General features: G+C 63.3%; 1 protein-coding gene across 1 annotated transcript; it reads right to left on the reverse strand.

Annotated features, from left to right (window-relative positions):
* Positions 1-449: 449 nt before the first annotated feature.
* On the reverse strand, positions 450-15,663 carry LOC140263454 (rho guanine nucleotide exchange factor 2-like). The gene is given in 21 exon segments (XM_072358341.1): positions 450-479; positions 900-1,193; positions 1,698-1,748; positions 1,854-1,895; positions 1,996-2,063; positions 2,136-2,234; positions 3,253-3,459; positions 3,591-3,658; positions 4,694-4,863; positions 5,659-5,735; positions 6,771-7,058; positions 8,315-8,435; positions 9,318-9,443; positions 10,159-10,309; positions 10,311-10,407; positions 11,201-11,347; positions 12,138-12,247; positions 13,128-13,257; positions 13,882-13,945; positions 14,047-14,114; positions 15,337-15,663. Coding segments are annotated over 21 exon segments (2,724 nt in total). The 5' UTR covers positions 15,653-15,663.
* Between the last annotated feature and the right edge of the window lie 2,538 nt (positions 15,664-18,201).

Genomic DNA, 18,201 nt, shown 5'->3' on the forward strand with positions numbered 1-18,201 from the left:
ATTAGGGGCTCTATGACCCCCCCCCATTAGGGGCTCTATGACCCCCAACCCCCCCATTAGGGTCTCTATGACCCCCCATTAGGGTCTCTATGACCCCCCAACCTTCCCATTAGGGTCTCTATGACCCCCCCATTGGGGTCTCTATGACCCCCCCCAACCCCCATAACGGCACTGAGCCCCCCCCAGGGGACCCTTCTATAGGGGAGGTTTATGGGGGGGGGTCCCACCTCGGGGGCTGCCGGGGGGTGATGGCGGCTGCGGCTCCAGGAGCTGCTCCATGGGGTCTTCAACCCCCCCCGGGGGGGGCGCGGGGTCCTCGTGGGGGTCCGGGGTGGGGGGGGGGAGGAAGGGGGGGGCGGCTGAGATGGGGGGGGGGCTGCAGGGGGGGGGAAACCTGTGGGGACAATGGGGGGGGGGAGGGGATATAATGGGGGGACAATGGGGGGTGGTCAGTGTTCAGACACAGCCGGGGGGCGGCCCTGGAATAAAGGAACCCCCCCAGACTCCCCCATAGGACCCCCCCAAAGACCCCCACAACCCTCCCCCCCCCCCCCCAAAGACCCCCTCAAGACCCCCAACCCTGCCCCCCCCATCCCCCCTTAAGCCCCCCCATCACCCACAACCCCCCCCTAAAATCCCCCATAGGATCCCCCCCCCCACCCCCAAAATCAGCCCCATATCCCCCCATTAAGAACCACAGACACCCCCAAACCCCCCCATATCCCCCCCCTGTACCCCCCCCATACCCCCCCCCCCACGGACCCCCCCCCATATCCCCCCTCCCCTTTATCCCCCCCCCCATATCCCCCCCTCCCCTTTATTCCCCCCCCCCCCATATCCCCCCTCCCCTTTATTCCCCCCCCCCCCCCATATCCCCCCTCCCCTTTATCCCCCCCCACCTGCTCTCCCTGGCTCAGCCCCGCAGCGCCCCCTGCCGGCAGGCTGCATCGCCGCCCCCCCAGCCTCCCCCGCAGCGCTGCAGCCTCCTGCGCCCGTTCCTGCAGCTGCCGCCGGCAGCGCTGCAGCTCCTCCTGCAACAGCACGTGCTGCCGCTGCAGCAGGGACAGCTGCGCCTCGGGGGGGGGAGGGGGCGGCGTGGGGGGGGCGGCGCCGGGGGGGGGCGGGCTGCGGGGGGGGGGCGGCAACGAGAGAAGCTGCAGCTCCGTGCGAGTGTCCTGCAGGGCGGCCTGCACCTGGGGGGGGGGGGAGTGAGACAGTGACCCATAGCAACACATAGTGACCCACAGCAACCCATAGCGACCCATAGGGACCCATAGCGACACATAGTGCCACCCCACAGTGACACACAGTGACCCATAGCGGTCCATAGTGCCCCATAGTGACCCATAGCGACCCATAGGGACCCATAGTGACCCATAGCGACCCATAGCGACCCATAGTGCCACCCCACAGTGACACACAGTGACCCATAGCGATCCATAGTGCCCCATAGCGACCCATAGTGCCACCCCACAGCGACCCATAGTGCCCCATAGCGACCCATAGGGACCCATAGTGCCACCCCACGGTGATACACAGCGACCCATAGCGCCCCATAGTGACCCATAGCGACACATAGCGACCCATAGGGACCCATAGTGCCACCCCACAGTGATACACAGCGACCCATAGCGCCCCATAGCGACCCATAGTGACCCACAGCGACCCATAGTTCCACCCCATAGCGCCCCACAGACCTGCAGCTCGAGCAGGAGACTGTAGAGGTTGTTCAGCCGCTGATTCACCTCCTGTGGGGAGAGCAGGGAACGTCAGGCTCTGCCCCATTGCGGGGTCTGACTGCGCCCCATAGCGCCCCATTGTGGGGCCTCACTGCGCCCCATAGCGCCTCTCACCTCCTGGGACACGCGGGGGGGAACCTGATTGCCATTCCCGTCCTGTGGGGAGAGCACAGCTTCAGCCCACACATCACCCCACACATCACCCCATATACCCACCCACCCCACACATCCCCCCCCCCCTGTGCCCCCCACCCACCCTCTGTCCGCCGTCCAAATCCGCCCCACTCATCTCCACGGCCCCATTGAAGCTGTTGGTGTCACCATCTGTGGGGTCACAAAGGGGGGGGGGTTGTTATGGGGTGAGCTGCTGTTCACCCCACACCGCCCCCCCCCCACATCCCCCCCCCACTGACTGGTCGCTGTGGGTCCGGTGCAGCCGTTGCTGTCGTTGCTGCTCTCCCCGGTCCCGAATGAACGCCTCCTTCAGGGACTCCACTGCCACAACGAGACCGTCAGCCCCACAGCCAGCCCCACATGGACCCCATCAGCCCCACAACTGGCCCCACATGGACCCCACACTGACCCCATCAGCCCCACATCAACCCCACATCCACCCCACACTGACCCAATCAGCCCCACAACCAGCCCCACATCGACCCCACATCGACCCCATCAGCCCCACAACTGGCCCCACATGGACCCCACATCGACCCCATCAGCCCCACATCCACCCCACACTGACCCGGTCAGCCCCACAACCAGCCCCACAGCGACCCCACACTGACCCCATCAATCCCACACCCATCCCTGCCCACACAGACCCCACCCAGCCCCCACACCGTGACCCACAGACGTCTCTGCCCCACACCCAGACCCACTCACAGCCCCAAAGCCGCCCCACATCTCAGCTCCCCACATCTGACCCCCATCCCCCATTTCTGACCCCCCCATCTCCCCCCCCACATCCCCATCACCCCCCATCCCACCCCCCAACTCTGATCCCCCCCCACAGCCCAGATCCCACCCCCAACCCCCCCAACCCCCCCCAGCCCCCATCACAGCCCCATATCTGGCACCCCCCCACCACCTCCCCCCATATGAACCCCCAGCCCCATATGTGTGACCCCCAGCCCCATATCTGTCACCCCCAGCCCCATATCTGTCACCCCCCCAGCCCCATATCTGTCACCCCCAGCCCCATATCTGAGACCCCCAGCCCCGTATCTGTCACCCCCAGCCCCATATGTGTGACCCCCAGCCCCATATCTGTCACCCCCAGCCCCATATGTGTCACCCCCAGCCCCATATCTGTCACCCCCAGCCCCATATGTCACCCCCAGCCCCATATCTGTCACCCCCAGCCCCATATCTGTCACCCCCAGCCCCATATGTCACCCCCCAGCCCCATATCTGTCACCCCCAGCCCCATATCTGTCACCCCCCAGCCCCATATCTGTCACCCCCAGCCCCATGTGTGACCCCCAGCCCCATATCTGTCACCCCCCCCCCTCACCCTCCCTGATGGCGCATTGCAGCAGCTTCCCGCCGTCCATGTGCCGTCCATGTGTTGTCGCTGTGGGTCTGGGGCTGTTGTTGGTTGTGGGGCTGTGTGTCCCCGCCGGCTCGTCGCCCCCCCCCCTCAGAGCCGCCATGTCTGCAAACAGCGCCAGCTTCTCCTCCAGCAGCGCCGCGATGCGCCGGTCCTGCTGCTGCAGCCGCTCTGAGGGGGCAAAGGTCGGGGGTCAGAGGGGTCAGAGGTCACAGGGTTGGGGCTCGTGGGGTCACGAGGTCACACGAGGTCATGGGGTCACAAGGTCACAAGGTCACGGGGTCAGGGTTCCCGGCTCCCACCCCTCAGTTTGCGCAGCGCCGCGTCCAGCTCCGTCTCAACCAGCGGGAAATCATGGCGGCTCGGGCACCTGCGGGCACAGCAGCCCCATAGCGACACATAGAGATCCATAGAGACACATAGCGACACATAGAGACCCATAGGGGACCCATAGCGACACATAGGGACCCATAGAGACACATAGGGACCCATAGCGACCCATAGCGACACATAGCGACACATAGAGACCCATAGCGACACATAGGGACCCATAGAGACACATAGCGACACATAGAGACCCATAGCGACACATAGGGACCCATAGAGACACATAGGGACCCATAGAGACACATAGGGACCCATAGCGACACATAGGGACCCATAGCGACCCATAGAGACCCATAGAGACCCATAGAGACCCATAGTGACACATAGGGACCCATAGGGACCCATAGAGACCCATAGCGACCCATAGAGACCCATAGGGACCCATAGCGACCCACAGAGACCCATAGCGACCCACAGAGACCCATAGCGACCCATAGAGACGCATAGAGACCCATAGCGACCCATAGAGACCCATAGATACCCCATAGATACCCCATGGATACCCCATAGCAACCCATAGTGCCCCATACATACCCCATAGTGACCCATAGTGCCCCATAGATACCCCATAGTGACCTATAGTGCCCCATAGATACCCATAGATACCCCATAGAGAACCCATAGATACCCCATAGCGACCCATAGAGCCCCATAGATACCCCATAGATACACCATAGATACCCCATAGAAACCCATAGATACCCCATAGTGCCCCATAGCGCCCCTTAGATATCCCACAGTGCCCCATAGATACCCTATAGGTCCCCATAGATAACCCCATAGTGCCCCACAGGTACCCCATAGTGCCCCACAGTGCCCCATAGGTACCCCATAGTGCCCCATAGTGCCCCAGAGGTACCCCATAGACACCCCATAGTGCCCCATAGTGCCCCATAGTGCCCCACAGGTACCCCATAGTGCCCCATAGTGCCCCATAGGTACCCCATAGGTGCCCCATAAGTACCACCATAGTGCCCCATAGTGCCCCATAGTGCCCCATAACCCCCCCCCCGCTCACTGGCTGACCGCCGCCTGGATCAGCCGCATCCATTGCGTCCTCTCGTCACGTGACGCCGCGTGCAGCTCGTACATCTCGGGGGGGGCAGCGCTGAGCAGGAACAGCCCCTTCTCCTGATTGGCCACATCCCGGACCAGCAGCTGCTGCAGTGAGATCACCGGGGGCTTGTCCTGGGGGGGCAGGAGGGGTCAGCGGGGGGGGGGGGTGGTACAAGGGGGGCTGGGGGGTTATAAGGGGATGTGGGGTTATAAGGGGATGTGGGGCTGGGGGTGTGTGGGGCTACAAGGGGGATGTGGGGGGGCTGAGCTGTGGGGGGGTGGAGTTTGGGGGCTGTAGGAATGATGGGGTGTGTGGGGCGGGGATGAGAGGGTGGTTGTGGGGCGCTATGGGGAGCTATGGGGCACTATGGGGGAGCTATGGGGTGCTATGGGGCGCTATGAGGCGCTATGAGGTGGTGTGGGGTGCTATGGGGCCCTATGGTGCTCTATGCGGAGCTACAGGGTGCTATGGGATGCTATGGGGTGCTATGGGGCTCTATGGGGCACTATGATGCACTATGGGGCGCTATGGGGCGCTATGGGGCTCTATGGAGCTATGGGGCACTATGGGGCGCTATGGGGCTCTATGGGGCTCTATGGGGCTCTATGGGGCGCTATGGGGCACTATGGGACACTATGGGGCGCTATGGGACACTATGGGGCGCTATGGGGTTCTATGGGGAGCTATGGGGAGCTATGGGGCGCAGTGGGGCGCTATGGGGCACTATGGGGAGCTATGGGACACTATGGGGCGCTATGGGGCGCTATGGGGCGCTATGGGGCTCTATGGGGCGCTATGGGGCGCTATGGGGCTCTATGGGGCGCTATGGGGCTCTATGGGGCGCTATGGGGCGCTATGGGGCGCTATGGGGCTCTATGGGGCTCTATGGGGCGCTATGGGGTGCTATGGGGCGCTATGGGTCTGACCGTGGTGGGGAAGGAAAGCTTCTGGTCCTTCTCCTGCAGGATGACGATGACGTCCGTCATCAGCAGCAGCAACACATCTGGGGGGGGGGAATGTCAGCACCCTGCGGCCTGCCCCATAGAGACCCCACCCCATAGAGACCCCCGCCCCATAGAGACCCCACCCCATAGAGACCCCGCCCCATAGAGACCCCGCCCCATAGAGACCCCACCCCATAGAGACCCCGCCCCATAGAGACCCCACCCCCATAGAGACCCCACCCCATAGAGACCCCGCCCCATAGAGACCCCGCCCCATAGAGACCCCACCCCATAGATCCCCCCACCCTATAGACCCCCCACCCCATAGAACCCCCCACTGATCCCCCATAAACCCCCCTGCCCCATAGAACCCTATAGACCCCCCCCGCCCCATAGACCCCCATAGATCACCCCGCTCCGTAGATCCCCCTACCCTATAGACCCCCCCATAGATCCCCTGCCCTATAGACCCCCTGCCCCATAGAACCCTATAGATCCCCCATAGATCCCCTCTCCCACAGACCCCCCCATAGATCCCCGGCCCAATAGATCCCCCCACCCCATAGACCCCTATAGACCCCCCATAGACCCCCATACATCCCCCCACCCTATAGACCCCCCACCCCATAGACCCCCATAGACCCCTATAGACCCCCATAGAACCCTATAGACCCCCATAGACCCCCACAGCCACCCATAGACCCCCCACAGACCCCTATAGACCCCCATAGACCCCCCCACCCCATAGACCCCTATAGACCCCCACAGACCCCCCACAGACCCCCATAGAACCCCATAGATCCCCATAGACCCCCATAGACCCCTATAGACCCCCATAGAACCCTATAGATCCCCACAGACCCCCATAGACCCCCACAGACCCCCATAGAACCCTATAGACCCCTATAGACCCCCCACCCTATAGACCCCCATAGACCCCTATAGACCCCCATAGAACCCTATAGACCCCCCACAGACCCCCATAGACCCCCATAGAACCCTATAGACCCCCATAGACCCCTATAGACCCCCATAGAACCCTATAGACCCCCATAGCCCCCATAGCCCCCCTCCCCTCCCCCGCCCCCTCCCACCCTTGAATCTCCCCGCTCCGGTTTTCCACAGCGCGCAGCCGCTGTGCAGCAACTTCCGGCGCAGCAGCTCATCCCGGCCGAAGGTGGCGCAGTCGCTTCCGGTTCCGTTTCCGCTTCCGGTTTTCCCGTCCCCACGCAGCTGCAGTTTGGCGCGTCCGTCCACGCGGCGATACACGTCGTACAGGCGCATGCGCAGTTCGTACTCGCGCACTTCCGCGTTGATGGCGGAAATGAGCTCCTTCACCAGCGACAGCGCGCGGCTCAGCTCTTCCGCTTCCGGTTCGTCCTCTGCCGGAAACACGTGGGGGAGCGTCGGTACCGACCGGAGCGGACTAACACTGCCCCATAAGTGCCGACCCGGAACTAACGAGAACTGCTGCCCCATAAGTGCTGCCCCATAAGCAATAATAACCGCTGCTGCCCCATAAGTGCTGCCCCATAACTGAACACTGCCCCATAAGTGCTGCCCCACAGCCCGACACTGCCCCATAACCAATAACAACCAATGCCCCATAGCCCGACACTGACCCATTAGTGCCGCCCCATAACCAACCTGCCCCATAACCAATAATAACTGCTGCCCCATAACCAAACACTGCCCCATAAGCACCGCCCCATAAGCACCGCCATATTGGCTGCCCCATAGGCACAGCCACCCCATAATACTCAGTGCCACCCCATAGCACACAGCCACCCCATAATGCCCAGTGCTGCCCCATAGGCACAGCTGCCCCATAATACTCAGTGCCACCCCATAGTTCAGAGGTGCCCCATAACGCCCAGCATCACCCCATAATGCACAACGCTGCCCCATAGCACACAGTGCCGCCCCATAGCGCAGCAGCTGCCCTATAAGGCCCATCACTGCCCCATAGCTCACAGCCCCCCCATAATGCCCAGCATCACCCCATAAGGCCCATTGCTGCCCCATAGCGCAGCAGCTCCCCCTATAACACTCAGTGCTGCCCCATAGTGCAGCAGCTCCCCCTATAACACCCACTGCCGCCCCATAGCGCAGCAGCGCCCCCATAATGCCCAGCATCACCCCATAACGCAGTGCCGCCCCATAATGCCCGTTGCCGCCCCAATAGCGCAGCAGCGCCCCTATAACACTCAGTGCCGCCCCATAGAGTAGCAGCTGCCCTATAATGCCCATCACTGCCCCATAGCGCAGCAGCTCCCCCTATAACACTCAGTGCCGCCCCATAGCGCAGCAGCGCCCCTATAACACTCAGTGCCACCCCATAGCGCAGCAGCTGCCCTATAAGTCCCATTGCCGCCCCATAGCGCAGCAGCTCCCCTATAACACCCATTGCTGCCCCATAGCGCAGCATCACCCCATAGGGCCCATTGCCGGCCCATAGCGCAGCAGCGCCCCCATAAGGCCCAGCATCACCCCATAACGCAGTGCCGCCCCATAAGGCCCATTGCCGCCCCATAGCGCAGCAGCGCCCCTATAACACCCATTGCCGCCCCATAGTGCAGCATCACCCCATAGGGCCCATTGCCGCCCATAGCGCAGCAGCGCCCCCCTGCCGTCTGACCTCGGGAGTGGCGCAGGATGCGCTCGATGAGCACCGGGTACTTGGTGATGCGCTGCGTGACCAGCAGGATGCACTCGGGGACTCCATGGCGCCGCAACAGCGGGGGAGCGAGAGCAGTGCGCTATGGGACGGCAATGGGAGCGGGTGGGAGGGGGCTGGGGGGGGGGGATGGGATGGGGATGGGATGGGGGGGCTGCGATGGGATGGGGGGCTGCAATGGGGGATGTGGGGCTGGGATGTGGGGCCGGGCTGGGGGGCTGCAATGGGGGCTGGGATGGGGGCTGGGATGGAGATGTGGGGCTGATGGGGGCTGTGGGGCTGGGCTGTGGGGCTGGGATGGGGGGCTGGGATGAGGGGCTGCAATGGGGGCTGCAATGGGGGCTGCAATGGGGGGCTTTGGGGCTGGAATGTGGGGCTGGGATGGGGGGGCTGCAATGAGGCCTGGGATGGGGATATGGGGCTGGGATGGGGGCTGGGATGGGGATGTGGGGCTGGGATGGGGGCTGGCAGGGAGGGGAACATGGTGTGTGTGTGGGGGGGATGGGATGGGGTGTGAGTCTATGGGGGGCTGGGATGGAGGATGGGGCTGGGGGGGTATAGGGGGCTGAGGGATGGGGTGTGGGGACTATGGGGCTGTGGGGAATGGAGCTATGGGGCATGGAGCTATGGGGGAAAGGGCTATGGGGCACAGAGCAGTGTGGGAATGGGGCTATGGGGGGAAAGGAAGAAGGGCTGAGCTATGGGGGATGGAGCTATGGGGAATGGGGCTATGGGGGGATGGAGCTATGGGGGATGAAGCTATGGGGGATGGAGCTATGGGGGATGGAGCTATGGGGGGATGGAGCTATGGGGGATTGGGGCTATGGGGGATGGAGCTATGGGGGATGGAGCTATGGGGGGATGGAGCTATGGGGGATGGAGCTATGGGGGAGCAGGGGCAGCGCTGTGTGGCACAGTGGGCTGGCAGCAGCTCTGCCCCCCAACCCCCCCCATCCCCCCTTACCCTGACGAAGGCCTGCAGCCTCTTGTCCCTGGCCAGCAGCTCCTTGTACTCGCGCAGCGCTGCGCTGTGTTTGCTGCAGAACTCGGCGTAGCATTTCCGCAGCTGCTCCGCGCTCTGACCTGAGAACTGCAACGGGGGGATGGGGGGGATGGGGGGGTCACCCACTGCCAGCACTGCCACCCATGGGGGCACCCGCTGCACCACGGGGCGCCCAATGACACCCCTGTCCCCCACTGGGACGGCTGTAATGGCACCCCGGGACCCCCACATGGTGCCCATGTTGCCACCCAGTGCCACCCAGTATCGCCCAGTGCCCCCACTGTCCCCACTGGGATGGCCACAATGTCTCCCAGTGCCCCCCCCCCCAACCCAGCCATCCTAAAAGCCCCCGGGTGCCCCCTCCATGCTGCCCACCACCTGGTGCCCACGATGCCACCCAATGGCCCCCAGTGACCCCCAGTGCTCCCCCCCCATCCCCATTGGGACAGCCACAATGTCACCTGGTGCCACCCTGTGCCCACCTCCCAATGCAGCCCCTGCCCCCCACCTGGCTGCCCAGGACAGCCCCCAGTGCCCCCCCCCAATGCAGCCCCAATGAAGCCCCCCTCCCCCTAATGCAGCCCTGCCCCCCACCTGACTGCAGACAGCCCCCAGTGCCATCCAGTGCCCCCCCCCCCAATAATGCAGCCCCCAATGAACCCCCCCTCCCCCCAATGCAGCCCCCCTCCAATGCAGCCCTGCCCCCCACCTGGCTGCCCAGGACAGCCCCCAATGCCATCCAGCGCCCCCCCACCACCAATGCAGCCCCCCCAATGCAGCCCCCAATGCAGCCCCCCCCCACCTGGCTGACGAGGACGTCTCCAATGCGCTGGATGACGAAGTTCTTGCTGCTGCCCCCCACCATGGAGCTGCGGCGGCGCTGCAGGAGCTGCGCCAGGAAGTGCTGGTGCAACGCGCTCAGCTCGTCCACGCAGGGAAGACGGCGTTGACGGCGCCGGCTGCAGCTGCAGCTCCTCCAGCATGGCGCGCCGCAGCACGCTGCCCATGATCTTCAGCGTGCGCACGTGGTGCAGCTCCGTCTGCATCAGCTCTGGGGGGGGTCACAGCGATGCAGCCACCAAACGTGGCCCCAACTGCCACCCCAACCCCAACAGCCCCATCCCAAACCCACCCCATCCCCAACACCACCCATCTCCAACACCCCCCATCCAAACCCACCTCAAAACCAATCACCCCACCATCCAAACCCACCCAACCCCAACAGCCCCCATCCCCAATCCCCCCCCATCCCAAACCCACCTCAAAACCAATCACCCCCCATCCCAAACCCACCCCAGACCCCCCATCCCATCTCTCCCCATCCCCATCCCCCCCCCCCAACAACCCTCCCACCCCATCCCAGCTCTGCACCCCCCAACCTCCCCCCTGTCCCCCCTTGTCCCTCCTGTCCCCCCCGCACATCTCCCTCCTGTCCCCACCCCCCAGCTCTGCACCCCCCCCCATCCCCATCTGTATCCCCCCCAGCCCACCCCATATCCCTCCCGTGTGTCCCCCCACCCCAACCTGTCCCCCCATCCCCCCCATCCCAACCTCCTCCATCTCCGTCCCCCCATATCCCCCCATGTCCCCCCATATCCCCCCATAGCTGCCCCATATCCCCCCACATCCCCCCATATCCCCCCTATATCCCCCCCGTATCCCCCATATCCCTCTATAGCCACCCCATATCCCCCATAGGCCCCCATATACCCCCATAGCTGCCCCATATACCCCTATATACCCCCTATATACCCCCATACCCTCCCCATAGCTGCCCCATATCCCCCCACATCCCCCCATATCCCCCCATCTCCCCCCATCCCCCCCCACCCCCCCATCCCCACCATAGATGACGTCCTGTCTCTTCCTGACGTCCCCACGCTGCAGCTGCACAAACGCTGCATCCACTGCGATGCTCCACGAGTCGGCAGCGAAGTCGCGTTCATCCGCCTCCAGCTCAGACAGCAGCTGCTGCAGCACCGCGTCCGGGCCTGCAGGAACCGCATCACCTGCCTCGTGTCCCCTCGTCCCCATGTCCCCATGTCCCCATGTTACCCTGCCATCTTGTCCCCATGTCCCCATGTCACACTGTCCCCATGTCACACCGTCCCCATGTCACCCTGCCATCTTGTCCCCATGTCCCCATGTCAATCTGTCCCTGTGTCCCCATGCCCTCATGCCCCCATGTCACTCTGTCCCCATGTCACCCTGTCTCCTTGTCCCCATGTCCCTGTGTCCCCCTGTCCCCATGCCACTCTGTCCCCATGTCACCCTGTCCCCATGTCCCTGTGTCCCTACGTCACCCTGTCCCCATGTCCCTGTGTCCCCCTGTCTCCATGTCACACTGTCCCCATGTCACACCGTCCCTTTGTCCCCATGCTACCCTGCCTTCTTGTCCCCATGTCAATCTGCCCGTGTCCCCATGCCCTCATGCCCCCATGTCACTCTGTCCCCATGTCACCCTGTCCCCATGTCCCTGTGTCCCTATGTCACCCTGTCCCCATGCCCCCATGTCACCCTGTCCCTGTGTCCCCATGCCCCCGTGTCCCCATGCTCCCCTGTCCCCATGCCCCTGTGTGCCCCTGTGTCACCCTGTGTCCCTATGTCACCCCCGTCCCCATGTCACCATCCCCATACCCTCATTGCTCCCCTGTCCCCATGTCACCCTGTGTCCCCATATCACCCTGTCCCCATGTTACCTTGTCCCTGTGTCCCCATGTCCCCCTGTGTCCCCCCATCTGTGTGTCCCCTGTGTCCCCCGTGTCCCCTGTGTCCCCCCACCTTCATCAATGAGTGACTCCATGGACAAGGTTCTGTTCCGGACGTTGAGGGAATCGGTGGATTGGGACAAAATGCGGCGAATGCCCAGAGCGGATTCATCATTGAGTGTGCTGGGGGACGGCAATGAGTAATGGGGACAGCAATGAATAATGGGGACAGCAATGAAATAGTGGGGACGGCAATGAAATAGTGGGGACAGCAATGAATAATGGGGACAGCAATGAATAATGGGGACGGCAATGAAATAGTGGGGACAGCAATGAAATAGTGGGGCAGCAATGACATGAGGGGGACAGCAGGGAGGAGTGACACCTCAGGGACACCTTTAGGTCACCATTGGGTCACCTTTAGGCCACCCTTAGGTCACCTTTGGGCCACCCTTGGACCACCTTTAGGTCACCTTTGGGTCACCCTTGGGTCACCTTTGGGTCATATTTGGGCCACCCTTGGGTCACTTTTGGGTCACATTTAGGCCACCTTTGGGTCACCTTTAGGTCTCCTTTGGGACACCCTTGGGTCACTTTTAGGTCACCTTCCGGTCACCTTTAGGCCACCTTTGGGTCACTTTTGGGCCACCTTTAGGTCACCTTTAGGTCACCTTTAGGTCACATTTAGGCCACCTTTGGGTCACCTTTAGGTCACCCTTGGGTCACCTTTGGGTCATATTTGGGCCACCCTTGGGTCACTTTTGGGCCACCTTTAGGCCACCTTTAGGTCACCCTTGGACCACCTTTATGTCACCTTTGGGTCACATTTAGGCCACCTTTGGGTCACTTTTAGGTCACCTTCGGGTCACCTTTGGGCCACCTTTGGGTCACCTTAAGGTCACCTTTAGGCCACCTTTAGGACACTTTGGGTCACCTTTGGGTCACCTTTAGGTCTCCTTTGGGACACCATTGGGATACTTTGGGCCACCCTTGGGTCACCCTTAGGTCACCTTTAGGTCACCTTAGTGCCCCCTTAGTGCCCCCTTCGTGCCCCCGCGCTCACCCCGCGATGTTGGTGGTGGAGACGCTCTTGGACAGGGACAGTGACGTCCGTCCGCGCCGTGAGCCCAGCAGGGACTGACGGAAACTCTCGGACGGATAAACAGCCGAATTGGGGCGTTCCCGGGGGGCACCTGGGGGCAAAGGGGGAGGGAATAAGGGGAGGGAATAAGGGGAGGGGGCATCAGCGCACACAGCAACATGGGGACAACAAGGGCTGGGGCACCACAACGCCACGACCCAACAGGGACCCCAACACAACCCTGAGTGACCCCAATGACCCCCCATGGCCACAACACCCCCCCCCAGGTGACCCCAACCCCCCCCGGGTGACCCCAACCCCCCCCCAGTGTGACCCCAATGACCCCAACCCATCCCAAAGGGTCCCCAATGACCCCCCCCCCACGGCCCCATCCCACCCCAGGGGGTGCCCGAACAACCCCAGGGTGACCCCAACCCCCACCCAGGGTGACCCCAATTGCCCCCCATGACCCCAACCCACCCCAGTGTGACCCCAATGACCCCAACCCATCCCAAAGGGTCCCCAATGACCCCCCCACAGCCCCATCCCACCCCAGGGTGACCCCAACCCCCACCCCAGGGTAACCCCAATGACCCCCCATGACCCCAACCCACCCCAGGGTGACCCCAACCCCCCCCCCACTGTCCCCAAAATGCCCCCATCCCACACCAAGCTGGACCTCCCCCCCCCCCCAACCCACCCCAGGGGTCCCCAAATTGACCCCCCCCCCACTCACTCTTATTGCGCAGCGCCACCGACTGCAGGGCCGAGCTGTTCTTCAGCAGCGCCGCCTTCTGCTGCTGCAATGGGGGGGGGGGGGGCAGGTTGTCACCACGATGTCCCCCCCCCTCGTGTGTGCCCCCCCCCCCCAACCCCACGTCCCCCCCCCCCCCCCACTCACCTTCTGCTTCACCTTGGTGCAGTTGGGCAGCGTGTCCTTGCAGCGGTTGTGGATGGTGACATTGCAGGCTGACATGGGGGGGGGGGGACACAAGATGAGGATGATGAGGATGAAGACCCCCCCCCAGCTCCCCCATACTGCGCCCTATGGCCCTATGGGGCACGGCCCGGCCCCATGGCCCTGTGTGCTCTGTGTCCCCACATAACATGGCCTTATATCCCCACATCCCCATATCCCATGGCCCCACATCCCCATACTGTGTCCCTTCATCCCACACCTCGCGGCCCCACATCCCCACGTCCCACCCCCCACCCTCCCCTATGGGGCACACGGCAGCTGAGCGGCCCCATAGCGCCCCAAAAGGGTCGGGATGGGGCTCGGTGCCGCCCCACAGCAGCTCCCATCCCCCACAGCACCACCGGGGGCTGCAGCTGCCGCCCCACACATGCAGCAGACCCAGCAGCCGCCTCAGCCGCCCACCCCTGCGGCAACGCAGCGCTGCAGCACCGGCCCACGGCGCAACGTGGGGCTCCGAGCTCCTGCCCCACAGCCGCCCCATAGATCACCCCATAGCTCACCCCATAGATTGTCCCATAGCTCACCCCATAGATCATGCTATAGCTCACCCCATAGATCATGCTATAGCTCACCCCATAACTCACCCCATGGATCATCCCATAATTCACCCCATAGCTCACCCCATAACTCACCCCATGGATCATCCCGTAGCTCACCCCACAGCTAACCTGCCCCATGGCCACCCCATATCCAACCCCACAGCCGCCCCATAGCTCACCCCATAACTCACCCCATAGATCATCCCATAGCTCACCCCTTAATTCACCCCATAGATCATCCTATAGCTCACCCCACAGCTAACCTGCCCCATGGCCACCCCATATCCAACCCCAGAGCCGCCCCATAGCTCACCCCACAACCCACTCCCCAGCTGCCCCACAGCCCACCCCACAGCCAACCCCAAAGCCGCCCCACATCCTGCCCCACAGACAACCCCAAAGCTGCCCCACACCACCCCATAACCAGCCCCAAAGCTGCCCCACAGCCAACCATAAAGCTGCCCCACAACCAACCCCAAAGCTGCCCCACACCACCCCATAACCAGCCCCAAAGCTGCCCCACAGACAACCATAAAGCTGCCCCACAGCCCACCCCACAGCTGCCCCACACAACCCCCCAGCCCACCCCACACTTCCCCATATCCAACCCCACACTTCCCCCCAGCCCACCCCAAATCCGCCCCATATCCCCCCCCACCCCCCCCCATCTCACTGGGGCAGCTGAGCGCCTCCTTGGCCGTGATGCTCTTGTTGCAGGCGAAGCACATGTTGGTCCCGGACACGGTGATGGTGGTGAAGAGGTGCCCGTTGGTGTAGCGCGCGTCCTTCTCCTTGCCCTCCTTCATCCTGTCCTTGCTCTGCCCCACAGCGCGGCCACTCACTCTCCCCACGTGGCATCGCCCCCCGGCTCCCCCCGTCGTGCCCCCCCTCCCCATGGCTGCCCCCCGTCCCCCCATATCCCCCATATTGGCCCCTCGGTGCCAATCCGGACCCGCAGCTTCAACAGCCGCTTCCCAGCCCGTCTCCATGGCAACGCCGAAGGATGCGCCGACGTGGGTCCCCCCCCCCCACCCCAAAAAGCACCGCCCCCCCCACGGCCACCCCCACAACCCCCCCAGTGTGGGGACCTGCACAGCGCCATGGGGAACATGTGGGGGCAGCTCAGCGCTATGGGGCAGCTCAGCGCTATGGGGCAGCTCAGCGCTATGAGGCAGCGCCCCACACAGCCCCCATTGGGATGGGACCCCCCCCATAAGGACAGGACCCCCCCCGTAGGGATGGGACCCCCCCCATAGAGACAGGACCCCCCCATAGGGATGGGACCCCCCTATAGTGATGGGACCCCCCCCATAGGGACAGGACCCCCCCATAGGGATGGGACCCCCCCCCATAGGGACGGGTCCTGCACTGACCCCACTGCCAACCCAGCACCCCCACCGCCCCCATTCACAGCACTGACACCCCACTGCTCCCAGCTCCATCCCATTGATCCCAGTTCCACCCCATTGATCCCAGTTCCATCCCATCGATCCCAGTCCCCCCCCATTTCTCCCAGTCCCCATTTCCCAGTTCCCACCCTATTCCTGTTCCCACCCCATTCCCACCTCAATCCCCATCCCAAATCCCCCCCCATTGCCGACCCATAGGGACACAGAGGGCTGTGGACCCCATAAGGACACCCCCAGCCCCCCACAGACCCCATAAGGACACCCTCAGCCCCTCATGTTCCTCTAATGGGACCCCCCCATTGCCCCCCCTTTGTGTCCCCCCCCCACCAACAGCTGCAGGCTCCAAATGGCTGCGATCCGCCCCCCCCCACCTGTCACAGCCCCCCCCCACGGCGTGAGCTGAGACCCCAAAAGGAGACCCTATAAATGGAGACCCTATAAACGGAGACCCCAAAATGGAGACCCCAAAACAGAGACCCCCCAAACGCTGCCCCCCCCCCAGCTGAGGCCGCACAAACTCAGTGCAGTGCTGCTCCCTGCACCACGTGACCAGGGGGGGGGACGACCCCAAATCCCCCCCCACCCGGGTCTCCCTGCGCCTCATTATCCCCCCGGGGCCCCCATCTCCCCCCATTAGACCCCATTACCCCCCCATTCCATCCCATCCCCCCCCCCCTTGGGGTTCCCCATCTCCCCCCCCCCGTTTCTCCCCGTCCCTCTTTACCCCTTTGGGACCCATTTCCCCCCCCACCCCATTACCGCCCCCCCCCCCGGTGGTCTCTGTTCCCCATTTCCCCCCCCCCCCTTTGTGTCTCTCCGGACAATAACGGCCGTTTCCGCCGCAGGAAGAGCCCCCCCCCCGCCCCCCCCGCGGCGCCGGGCAGCGCCGCACACAAAGCGGAACGGGGCCGGGGGGGGGGGGGCTCTATGGGGCGGCTCTATGGGGCGGGACGTTTCTGCCCCCCCCCATCGCTCCGCATTGTTCGCCTCACAATGGGGACACGCGCGACCCGAACCCGCGTGGGACGGAACCCAACAACAACCCGAACCGCCGGACACATAAACACCCACAAAGCCCCATAAAGCCCCATAGAACCCCCATAAAGCCCCATAGAACCCCATAGAACCCCAATAAACCCCCATAGAACCCCAATAAACCCCCATAGAACCCCAATAAACCCCACCGGAACCCAACAAACCCCGGCAGAACCTCGATAAACCCAACAGAACCGCATTCAAACCACCGGAACCCCAACAGACCCCAGTAAACCCCGACAGAACCCCAATAAACCCCATTAAACCCCATCGGGACCCCGATAAACCCCATTAAATCCCGGCAGAACCCCATTAAATCCCGGTCCGGTCCCGACCAACCCCGACCCGGTTCCGTCCGAAGCCCCGAATCGCGACACCAACGAAACCAGCCCATAAAAAGCCCAAAAGTCCGACGGAGCCTCAACAGAGCCCGGAACCCCATAAACCCGTAACACTATAACGCTGTAACCCTATAAACCCGTAACACTATAACGCTGTAACCCCATAACACTGTAACCCCGTAACCCCATAACACTATAACACTGTAACCCCATAACACTGTAACCCCATAACATTGTAACCCCATCACCGCATCACCCTGTAACCCCGTAACCCCATCGCCCCGTAACCCCGTAACCCCACCACCCCGTAACCCCACAACGCTCCCAACAAAGCCCCATAACCTCTAACCCCATAAGAGCCCCTCAATCCCCTCAATCCCCCCCACCCCCCTCACCCCGACAAAGCCCCCCCCGCCCCAAACCCCATCGCAGCCCCGCGACCCCACAACGATCCCGCACCGAAATCCCGTCACCCCAACGAAGCCCCCGACCCCAAAACCCCCCAACTCCCCCCCGGCCCCACAACCCCGGAACTCACAAAGCCCCGCGACCCCCCCACGATCCCTGACAAAGCCGAGCAGCCCCACGACCCCAAACCCCAAACCCACCCCAAAACCCCAAAACGACCCCAATAAACCCCCAAACAGCCCCAAAACGACCCCAATCAACCCCCCAAACGACCCCAATCAAACCCCCGACTCTCCCATTTCCGCCCCCTTCCCCTTAGAGCCCCCCCCGGCCCCACAACTCCCT

The sequence above is a fragment of the Excalfactoria chinensis genome, chromosome 31 (genome assembly GCF_039878825.1).
Source record: "Excalfactoria chinensis isolate bCotChi1 chromosome 31, bCotChi1.hap2, whole genome shotgun sequence".
NCBI classification, from domain to species: domain Eukaryota; kingdom Metazoa; phylum Chordata; class Aves; order Galliformes; family Phasianidae; genus Excalfactoria; species Excalfactoria chinensis.